The following is a 12,177-nucleotide window of genomic DNA, read 5'->3' as shown; positions in this document are numbered from 1 at the left end:
TTTCATAATATTGTCATCTAACATATTATTTATTTGTTTATCTGTCTGTAGATTTATAGAATGTAAATTCCAAGAGGTTAGGGATTTTTGTCTTTGGATTTTTGTTTATTTGTTTCCCTTTTCGAACTCTGCTTAGTATGGGGTAAACATTCAGAGAAAACTTGTTGAATGAATGAATGAACAATGCTTTCATTTCTAGCTCAGTAAATTCCAGAGGAGGAAGACAAAGTTTTGGAGAAATTTTGTATCTTTTGTTCCAATCAATCATCCACCTAGAAATGGCTACTAGACAGTAGAATACTCAGTTATGACTTAGAAGAAAGGACTAATAATGGATCAAACTAGCAGCAGGACAAGTCAAATAAAAGAAAAAGCAATTCTAGAACAATTATGCACCCCAGGAGTCAGGAAAGTCACTTTTACACTAACAGCATGTGTCTAATTTCATCTTCCTAATTCTGACCTAACGGAGATTATTCAGATTAACATGGGTAAGAAACTACATTTTCCAAACTTCCTGAAAGTGATCATCTTTTTATTGAAGTTTTATTTATTTTCAAATAAAAAAAGAACACAATATAAAAATCAGGTGCTACCACAGGCTTAAATAGCAATGCTTTATCCCCTTCGTCCTGAAAGTGATCATTCTTCATTAATTTTTTTCCATCAAATCTTTGTACAGGAATAAGGATTCACTTAACTGAGCTAGGTGAACAAGTGTCATTATTCAACTTTGCTTAGTTCTAACTGGTTTAATCTTATATTGCTGATATGCGACTATCGTTCTTAATCTTCAAAAATGGCTGAGGTCTTGAAGGTGCTAGGCTTTTGAAGGGTCAGGATTGCCAAAAGTTTAGACAAATACTCAAAATGTACCGTAGGGGTCAGCCATGTTCTGATGGTGAAAGGCACATTTAGGGCTTCATCATTATGTGTGTTTGGTAGATCATGTTCCTACAAAATTCTCTTAAGCATTCAGAGAATGTTTAGAAAATGAATTTCCTGTAGCATTCTGTATGTGGTTCATGAATTATGGATTTCTTTTGAAGGTTTCAGTTGTACATATGAATTTGCAGTGAAATGGTAAAAAAACAAGCATGATGAAATCAGCAACAAAAAATTGCTTTGATCGGCTTTTTAAAAAAATCCCCTTTCACCTAATTAGATAAAGGTTAAGTTTTAAAAAATCCTCCACATTGCACAATAACTCTTCATATTGCTACTCCAAGTGTATGCTTCCAATTTCACAGCAGTTAACACTATACTAAGCATTAAGAAAGAGTTATAAATATCAGAGTTCCAAATGAGTAACCAAAATATGAAAATAAGAAACTACTAAAGTTTTCTTTCTCTTTTTATTCTTTTGCAGTGCTGGGAATAAAACCCAGTGCCTTGCAATGCTAAGTACCATACCACTGAGTTCCAGCTCCAATCCTAAAGTTTTTTGATGAAGAATATGAAAACAAAAACAAAATACTCAAATCAGGTTTTTCTTAAACTGTAACTTTATTTGGAGCAGGAGAATTTTCCTTACATAAAGTTAACATTATTAAACACCTTAGGACAAACTATTCAAAAAATGACATTTTATTTCAGAATGGTCTTGCTTCAGTGGTTTCTGCCCTCCAATCTTCTCACTATTATGAATTTGCTTTATAAATAAATATATTCTCTCAGTTACTCCACTGTAATCAACTCCAATCTGTATTGACATAACAGATGTATTTGTTCAGGTCATTTTAAATTCACATTAGCAGAGTGTCTTTAAGGAATCGATAATACAGGTCAATGTGATATTTGCCCCCAATTTGTCTCCTTGATGGCTTCCATGAGAAGGTCCTCACAATAAATTATATAAATGTACAGTACATTTGGTTGGAAATTGTAAAAATAATTCTAAAAACTAAGCACATATATTAAATAAACAAGTTGCTACAATATGCTTAAAATGATATAAAACAATTAGTATGTCAAACATTTTCTTATAAACATATTGCTTTTGGCCATACACTGAGCTGAAGTACACAGCCTGCATTTCATAGTTTTATCTTCCTCTCCTACATGGCACAAAAGGATGGCTTGATGGTGTACGGAAGTGCTACTTTATATGAAAACCAGATGCCCATTAATTCCAACAGTACCTGTATTTGCACTTAAAAATGAGACAATTGCTTTGTCTAACACACGTTACCTTGATGATACTCAATTTCGTATAATTTCAGAAGATGACAGTGTCTTTTTTTAGATCTATGTGGTCCTCAGGCAAGCACATGTCCAAAAAATTGTTTCAAGTTCAATTTTATGCCTATTTCAATCCTACCATACTTAAGCTGGGTGAGGGCTTGGTAATGAAAGGAATTTTATTGTAAAATGAACAATCATGCCAAGAGTAGTTCTTATGGAAATGCAGTTTCCCTCCTGTGCTCACTGTGCCCCTCAGTACACCACTGTCACCAAACCTTTGGACATGGAATAAGAGCCACCCTGTACCATATCTGACATCCCAGAAAGCTTTCTGACAATAAATGAGGTATAGTCATTGGATAGGTACATAAGAACTCATCACTCCTGTTGGTGTCTTGCATTTCATTTTATAATTCTATAACAAATAAAAATATATGCAACAGATAACTTTTTATTTTCACTTAACAAAAAATGGTCCCTATTTCCTTTTACACTATATAGCTTATATATACAATTTGTCCTTTACCTATTTGGGGGAGGGATAACAAAGAGTTCTGTATGGGATTTTGCTAGCTCTTTAGAATTTAGATTATTTCTTCAGTCTTCAGTTTTTTCAACTGCATATCAGCTTTTAACTTGCATGTGAATAAATGTGTTGAGCTTCCCAAGGGAAGTTGTTTGCTGGCAAACTAAGGAAAGGGTAAAAGGAAGAAAATGAAGTATTCTCTGAAGGTGGGCTTTATAAAAGTATTAGGAAAACAATTTTACAATGTATAACAACCAGGTAACTCAGCTTTTCAATTTTAAAATAGTAATGACCTAAACACGAGCTAGAATACAGAGAATATGGCATTGACAATCCATTTGCTTATCTAAGGGGTATTTACAATTTAAAACCGGCTTTCCAGTAAGCTGGGCAAGGTTTCAGATTAATTTACCTTTTATATATAATACAAGGAGAAAAATAAATATTAACCTCACAATAAAGGACTCATCTCTGAAAACACATTTTCTGTTGCTTTAGATAACAAGTTAAGAATATAATACAGAAATGAATTCAGCTTCAAGTTGTGCTTGCATATACATTTTCTGAAGCTTTGCCGCCAGCTTGTTAACAGGAAAATATTATCTGTCAGATTCACATCCATTATGTGCTTCTCTCATGGCCTTCAGCATCATAGTGCTTGGTCAAGTATATTTCTGAGTCAGATTCTCCAAAGCATAAATTACTCCCTGATTTTAGTTAGAGCCCTTTGGAAGTCATGATAATGTGTTCAGGCTGCAACATATCACTAATACATCAAGCAATCATTTGCCAACTTACTAGGTTGAACCCTATGAAAGTATCTATATTCACCTTAACCTATCATTTCAACCTACAAATTAGATCGCTTCATATGGTTCACCTTGCTGTATCTTGGAACCTGGGACCAAAAGAGAGTAGTTTGAGCCCTGGGAGAATGTGAATCGATAATGCTGTTGAGGTCACTATCGCATTCACTGGTGATGACTGTCCCTTTTGCCTCTGAGGTAACCGTGAGTGGAGGCAGACGTGCTATACAGAGATGGATGAGAGTGGACATTCTGTCTTTTTCTGTCTCCAAACTAGCTTTGTCATTTGCAAAACTGCTGTAAACATTCCTCTCAATGGAACAGCCTCTATCCAACAAATAGACTTCTCACTCTTGAAAGAAACTATGCAGGTTAGGAGTTCAAATGTGACACCCTATGGATACTAACATCACAGTAACCATGGCTGCCTAGGTAAGTGGGACTCCTCTAAATCTTTTCTTTTCCCCAAATTGTCCTGAGAATTTGGCTAGGGCAGAAGATTATTTATGAGCTGCTCCTAACCACATCTGGAGAACTGAGCTGAATGCAAAATTCCAACTCAGTTATTACAATAAAAAAATTTTCTGTTGCTTTGAAACTTGGTAGTTTTGATCATGCATCTTGACCAGGACATAAGTTTAATTGATGTGTTTTGTGAACCTTACTGTTGAGAACATTTGACCTGAAAAGTTGCCTTTTATATATGATTTGTGTTTGTGTGTATACAATTTAATTTCAAAAATTGAAGAAAATAGAATGTAACAGCTTAGTATGACTAAACTTGCTTTCATTTGGAAATCTGTAATCACATTAAAATTTTGTATGTAGAGTTCTTTTGTTCTGGGGAACAAAAATAAAACGAAATGAATTTTAATAGTACTTTTAAAATAGCACAGTGGTATAAAAAAAAATCAAACTGATGATAGGGTATTAAGAAAAGCAGAAGATCACTTTCCTAAGGTCAATCCAAGAAAGCCTGAAACACCTAACGAGCCACATTTAAATGTAATCACTTCACAATACTCGCACATATCGAGTAAATAACCCTTAAAATAGCCTTAAAATTGCACCCCTGTTGCAATACTGCATCAATAGTATTACATTTTTCAAAATCTGTATAAAATATTACCTGGAACCCCAAAGGAAAAACACTTAATCTTTAAAAAGTTCATTACAAAGTTGACTGTATAAAATGCTAAAACATAACCCATATGTACAAAATGCTGTTGTTTAAGAAAATAATGGGACCCAGTTTTAGAATAAAATAATTTTATACAAAAAAGGGTACTGCATTCAAATCAATGTTAAAAAAAAAACTTTAAAAAAGAATATTGAAATGTCTTAGTTCAGAAGAATAACTGAACTAACAACTGGTTTGCCTTTATATATCATCAGCATGTCTCTTGCAGGTGGAACACAGTCAATCAAGGGAAAGTGTCCTCTCCCTGACCAAGAGCCTCATTGCGGAGACAGTCATCGCCGAGATGGGTACTTGGAAGCCCAGTCTGTCCTGCCATGCACTGGCTGGGCGGCTGGAGGCCGTGGGATCAACCCAGGATTGCTTCTAGGCTGGGTGTGGAAAAAAGGTCGCCCAGGATGAGGTCTCATAGCCTTCAGGGAAGAATAACCTGCAATGGAAGAGAAAGACTAGTCTGATTGATAAGAGACCCAAACAATCAAAGTACAGATAAATACCTCATGGTAACAAAAATATCAGAAAATGAGAAATTCAAAAGGACCATTTGCCCCCTTCTCTAGTTTTCCCATTCTCAGTTAAGAAAAGTTGTCGAGCCAAAAATACAGGTGTCAATCTTGACCCCTTTCTTTTTCTCATATCCCACTCACCAGTTCTACCAAATCAACTACTGATATGATGTCCTCAGCTAGCATCATTTCCTGCCTGGATAACTAAAACAGACTCCTTCCTCTTACTTAGTCAAATGATAACCAAAAACTTGAGCAAGACTGTGAAACTGGTGGTCAGATAATGTTACTCTGCTCAAAAGCTTCCAGTGGCTCCCTTGTCCTTTAGAGTCAGTGAAAACATGCTTACAGTGGTTTGCTGCAGGGCCTCATACCCTTGGGCCGCTCAGTCACCCCTATCCTCCTCTTGCTACTTTTCACTCTTGCTCCTCCTACACTCTGACCTCCTTGCTAGTCCTTGAGTTTGCCAGGCATGTTCTGCTTCAAAGCCTATGCACTCAAGAATCCCATGTCTGCAACAGTCTCACCCATTTTGCATGCTTGTTCATGCTTCCTTCAGATCTTTACTCAATGACTCCTTTGCAGAAAGTTCTTCTTTGGCTTCTTTGCCTAAAATTACAATCTGTACCACACACTCCCACAATCCCTACACTTCCTGCCTGTTTTATTTTTTCCTTAGCACTCATGAGCATCTGCCTTACTATATGTTATACTTATTCAACTCACTCATGGTCTGCAGAGTGTGAGTTTTCCCAGGGCCAGGAGTTCTAGCTCATTCCAGGCTTACAACATGACTGGTACAAAGCAATTGTTCAGTTAACTATTGAATCAATTAATGAATAATTTGAAATAGAACCTACCTGGGGAAGGATCTGGAATAGATGCTAGGTGTACCCTCTGCATAGCAGAACCAATTTCTTTTTTCAGAAAGGAAGGGATATAATTTCCAGTCAGTCCACTAGAACTTGTAGAGCCGGAACCAACTAATTTGCAAAAGCAAAAGCTCATTACTACAAAGACACAGCTATATGACACCAACAGAGTCAAAGGACAACTGTGCAGAAAATAAAGAATTAAAATTTTACTTTTAGGGGTAAAAAAAAAAAAAGTATGATGAAAACAGTGAATTCTGAGTAGAGCATTCTACCATGCCACACTGTCAGGAAGGTGCGGCGGGGCGAAGACAGTGCTACTCCCATAGCTGGCAACCAAGCTGGGGGTTGCTTGTTAAATGAAAAAGGACTATTTGAAGCAGGGCACACACCTGTAATCCCCAATATTTGGGAGGCTGTGGCAGGAGGATAGAAAGTTTGAGGCCAGCCTGGGTAACTTAGTGAGACCCTGTCTCAGAATTAAAAATAAAAAGGGTTGGGGATATAGCTAAGTGGTAAGTGCCCCTGGATTGAATCCCCAGTACCAGGAAAAGAAAAAAAAGAAAGATGATATGTAACATATTTCTTTATTTTTTGTAAAAGTAAGCTTAGCCAGTTCTGAAATTTGCTTTTTCCACTCATATAATATCCTTCTTTGTCAGTATACACAAATTCTAAATTATAGCTAAACATAACTAATTTAACCATTTGCTTATAAGAATTATCTTAATTATTTAGGTATTATAAATAATTAAACACTAAATACTTTTATTGATAATCACGAAATTATCCTTAATAAAAATATGAACTACATTTGTTGTTGATGTTATTTCCATGTAAGTGTGTTAAAGGCAGGTACTGTGTGCTACTCATCTTTGTGTTCTGGGAGGTTAATGATATGACTTGCATATAGCAGTAATCAATTAATATTGGGGGGGTGAATATCTATAATGCTAATTAGGACTTAAAGGAACAAAATAATGATGAAAAATGTTATTACTAGCCATTACACAAACAGAAGTTCCATCCCTGAGGAGTTAATAAGTGGTGCGGTTGCTCTCTCAGCCATTGTGTAGGACAGAGTGGGAAAATGGGAAAACAGCCTGGAATGCATGTGTGAGGAACTATGCTGTCAGCTGGAGCATATTTTGCAGTTTTGGTGAATAAAAGCGATATGAAGAAGACCAGGAAGAGAATTTGAAGAAGTTAGCCACAAAAGGGAAAAAGAAGTAGAATCAACACACACAAAAAAAGACATTGAACCCCATCAGTAAACAAGACATGCACATTTAAATCACAGTAAGATACCATTTCACATTCATCAGATTAGCACAAAGTTTAGACTTGACAGAACCAAGTGCTATCAAGGGTGAAGCACAACTCCCATACCCTGCTGGAGAGCAATTTGGCAATATCTGTAAAGCCAAAGATAAGTATACCCTTTAACCTAAAGTATTTATTCCAGCAGAGAAACCCTTGCATGTGTGCACAATAGAGATACAATACTGTTCATTTCAGCACTCTTTCTAATAGCAAACTGTAAACAACTTACATGGTTGTCAAGAAGAGAAGGAATAAATAACGATCTAGTATAATAAGTTATGGTATTACACAGTTGTATAGTCTATAATGATATATGTACATATATATGTAATATATAATTGCTACACACATATTTATTAAAATAATTGAAGTGATGACCCAGGATTGACCCGTTTAAACTTGAAAACATGTAAAACCACACTATGAATCTTACAGATTTCTAAAAAATGCATGGGAATAATAAACACCTAAATCAGACTGGTGTGAGGCAGTTGGGAAATAGAGAGGGAAAGCTAGACACTAGGCTTCATGTATATGCAAAATTTGACTTCTTATACCAGGTGGTGGGTACATGGGTACTGATATATTACTTCTCATTTTTTGTGTGCTCCTTAAAATAAAGGAACCCTAAAGGGTGAAGAAGGTGAGGAGAAGTGAAGTCCAGTGTTTACTTGGCAATACTGAAGGGGAAGTAGCACTTGGCAGGGGTTCCCTCAGTGTGGGAAACAACATGGCCAACAGGGCTACCAAGAATGGGGTTAGCATTGCCAAATTTTGAGGACTCGTTTAACGGAAAACACTGAGGAAGCCTTTCCAAATAGTCCACCTTCCAACCAGCAAGAATGCTGATGCCCTAGGCCTAAGGCTGGGTCATCAGACCAAGTACCTTCTGGATCAAGGAAAATGGCCCCATGTCAACGTCTACCTCAGAAGGGCCACTGCCCACAGCACACCAGAGCCTTACTCCCTAGCTCTCCTTGAGGGCAGAACCCCATGGGAGCTTGCCGAGCCCCATGGTACGCTGCCAAGAAAGGCCTTGTCCCATTTCTCTCACTTTGCCACAAATAGAGAATCTGCTTTTTGTCATTTAGGAATTAGTAATAATTACTCACCTGAATTTATTTTGCTGATTACTGATACTGTCCCTGAAGACTTTCCAGACAAACCAGAACTGGACCATGGGTTTGATGGAATGAAGTCTTTGCCTGGATTTGGGAGCATGCCATTTCTTATATTTATTCCTAGTAGAAAAGAAATGGTTTTAAAAAAGCAAATAGATAAAGTAACTATAGTACATTTATACAATGGAATACTATTCACTCCTAAAAAAAGAATGAGATCTTGCTATTTGCCACAACATGGATGAGCCTGGCAGACATTATGCTAAGTGAAATACACCAGAAAGAAAAATATTGCATGATCTCGCTTACATATGGGATCTACAAAAAAAATAAATAATTAAAAATTAGTATACAGAGACAACAGACCAGGGGTGGTAGTTTCCAGGGGTGGAATGGGCAAAAGAACAAGGGAGATGATGTAGGTCATAAAAAATACAAACAGCACATATGTAGGATGAATGAGTGTAAAGATCTGATGTATAACACAAGGACCATAGGTAATAAAACTGTACTACACATGGGATTTGTACTAAATGAGTAAATTTTAGCTCTTCTTGCCACTGAGGGAAAAATTCTAACTACATGAGATGCTGGGTGTTATTTGCCACTTCTTACTAGCTACATGTTATCCATAATATCATGTCATGTGCCTTATTTATACACAATATAGTTTATTTAAAATGCAAAATACACATTTAATCTTGTACCCAGACATCACATATGAAATTGAACCCAATTGTTCAAAAACTTCCTATGGTGCAAAAATCAAAGCAAAATCTGACTGATGATGTCATTTAACAGAGGGTAAAGGAAAGATACCATCACTGAGGTTAATATAAGTCTTACTCATGGGTGGCCTGAGAGATATCTCTTGCCCCTTGTCTTGACCTTCTGGCACTGTCCTGACTTTGGTGGTCCTGGACATTCTAATCTTCCCCTTTCCCAGAAAGCTTTCTTCCTGTCATCTGTCCAGGTTCTTTTCCATCCCCTTCCCCACCCCGACACCCAGCTCTGAAACCTGCTGCTCTCCTCTTTCTTTGTCCTCTGAGGCTCCATCTTCTTACCTGACCTGGACCATCCTCACCATCATGTGCTGATGACGTTGGTTTGTACCAACAACCCTCACAAACTCTGGTCCCTCACATCCAAAGCCTCCCAGAACAAGTCACCTTGACTTTGACCTTAGTCAACTTGACCTCAAGAATCATCACTTTCCCTCTAAGTTTAGAAGTGGTCCCACTTCTGTGATCCCACTTATGTCAGACACTCCAACTACTTTTCAGAACTGAAGGCCTAAATACCTCTTTTATCCTTCTCCTGCTGCCCCCACAGCCAAAAAAGAAATAACTCTCCAATTCACTCCTTGATCTTTTTGCGTGTGGTTTCCTCACGGCTGGATCCCTCTGTACCTATCATCTGTCTCTCTTCTTTCAGGTCATGCTGGGAACTATCAGGCCAATCTTCTAGAACATAGTGTCAATCCCTATGAAGTCTGGCAGTATTTGCCCTGTTCCTAACCTGACAGTGAAAAATTGAATGCACAGGGGGACCTGAAGTGCCCACTGATCCCTTCCCTGCTGACTGTACCCCCAGCTCAGGCTACCACTTCCCTTGCCAGGTGACAGCTGTGGCTTACAGGCCCTCACTCACTCAGATGCATATAAACCCAATTCACTCTTTCAGTTAACACCCTTCAAAGCTTCCCATTGCTCGTGAAATGAACCCAAATTTCTTACAAGGCCCCAAAAGATGTCTCACTCGACACTACACCACCTCCTCTCTCACCATGCTCTGGGCACACTGGCTTCAGCTGTTCCTCTCACAGGTTGATCCCTTTCCTGCCTTTAGGCCTTTGTGCTGCTGTGTTTCTGCTGCCTCATCTTTTCTTCCTTCGCTTCTGCATATTTGGTTCTTTCTCATTCTGTGGGGACTCAGCTAAGAGTCACTTGCTCAGAGAGGCCTTTCCTGACCACTCTATCACCATCTTTGATTACTGCTTGTCTATTCACTGAAGTATCTCTGCCACCACTGGGATCTAAGCTATATGTGCATGAGGACTTTGTCTCCAGGCTGCTGTGTGAAGCCACTGTGGAGGCTCAGACGTGAAGGAGCTCTGTGGAGTTGTGCATCTTAGGGGCCCTGCTTGGCTGTTTTGTTCACGATAGTATTCCCAGTACTTAGCATACAACAGGTGCTCAAAACATATTTACTAATTAAATGAATTTGTTAGTTTAGACACAAAGAATCTAGAGAGAGGCTCAGGCACCCACCAAACTATATCATTGATACTTAAGCCCTGTAGTATTGCCAGAGGGTGTGACTGAGCTCTTGTCATGGTTTCCTGACTGGCAGTTTCTCCTAAACCTGTCCTGATGGAGAGCTTCAGATGTATTGCCTACTTCTCAGCAATTCCTCCCTCCTCTGAGGCTGCACTTAGTTTCCTATACCAAATTTATTGCCTCAGGTGACAACCCAAGGTAAAAATATGAGAACCAGAACTCAGCAGATATTCCTATGATGTTGCCAACAAGTCCGGCAGAGGCCAGTGTGCCCAGGGCATAGCAAGAGAGGAGGCTATAGTAGGTTCCTGAGGCATCTTTTGACCTTGTAAAAAATTTGGATTTTAATTCATGAGCAGTGTGAAGCTCTTGAAGGGTTTTAAGTGGAGAAGTGACAAGATATTATCTATATTTGTGTACTGAGTTGATGCAAGAACCAATTTGAAAGAACTTGTCTCTCAAACCAGAATCTTTGTGATTCTAAGGACAAGATTTTTTTTATCACTGATCAAAGTAAAGGCAAGTCATTCATGTTACCAGGCAAGTATCGAGAGTGCTTCAAGTAATGCTGTTTGGCTGCAGATCTCAGAGTTGGTGTGTCTCGCCTCTGATAAGAAGTCTGGATAGGGGCACTATTTCCTGTACCCACGGGCTCAGAGGGCTTCAGGTCCAAAACACTCTCAAATCTGAATCAAAGAATATGGTTTAAATCAGAGAGAGAGAGAGAGAGAGAGAGAGAGAGAGAGAGAGAAACACACCATCTGACAGGTACAGATAATCGGAAGTCCCAGATTCACTCTATTCATAGGTATAAGCAGCACACTTACCTGCAGAGAGCATCATCGGTCTGTCTTTTTTTGTTTTTCAGGTCAATCCTGGTGAAGGATGGACTGAAATCCAAGTCATCCAATTCAGCCCAATCATCGGAATCCTTTGTTGACCTGGAAATAAGACCCCATCTTCTCCTACTCTTTGGCTTGATCTCACCATTTTTGTGTTCCAGGCCAGCTAGGATTTTCTGTGCATATAAGGACAGAAAAGCAATACTTGGCATTAATGGAGTTCATCTGTGAATAATTCCTCCCGTGAACTTCCTTTGTAATGAGAAGGAGGATCCTGAGGCACAACATTCTTCAATATTCACTGCTTATTTGAAGGGACAGTTGTGGAAAACGCATTCCCAGACCTCCTGTCTCTCACCTTCCCTGACAGATTACATTGGATGCCTTCCATCGAGTGTACTAAGCTATGCAACACAAAAAAGGAATCTTAGAATTCCTCTTACACACTGGAAGATGGCTGGATTCTCACTTGGGCCTCATCCCTGAGAGTTACTATGATTTCTACTGTTACCATAGAGAC

At 38.4% G+C, this 12,177-nt stretch overlaps 1 protein-coding gene across 1 annotated transcript in view; it reads right to left on the bottom strand.

Moving 5' to 3' along the window:
• Window positions 1–4,384: 4,384 nt before the first annotated feature.
• Window positions 4,385–12,177, bottom strand: part of CILK1 (ciliogenesis associated kinase 1) — a 34,276-nt gene continuing 26,483 nt past the window's right edge. The window contains exons 9-13 of the mRNA XM_079147640.1: window positions 11,643–11,833; window positions 11,353–11,501; window positions 8,528–8,656; window positions 6,081–6,203; window positions 4,385–5,144 (exon numbers count right to left, since the gene is read on the bottom strand). Of these exons, the coding sequence (XP_079003766.1) occupies window positions 4,990–5,144; window positions 6,081–6,203; window positions 8,528–8,656; window positions 11,353–11,501; window positions 11,643–11,833 (747 nt within the window). The 3' untranslated portion in view covers window positions 4,385–4,989. The remainder of the gene's footprint in view (window positions 5,145–6,080; window positions 6,204–8,527; window positions 8,657–11,352; window positions 11,502–11,642; window positions 11,834–12,177) is intronic.

The sequence above is a fragment of the Sciurus vulgaris genome (assembly GCF_902686455.1).
Source record: "Sciurus vulgaris genome assembly, chromosome: 7".
Classification (NCBI taxonomy): Eukaryota; Metazoa; Chordata; class Mammalia; order Rodentia; family Sciuridae; genus Sciurus; species Sciurus vulgaris.
The sequence above is the reverse complement of the archived record's forward strand: the minus strand, read 5'-3'. Positions and strand labels throughout refer to the sequence as shown.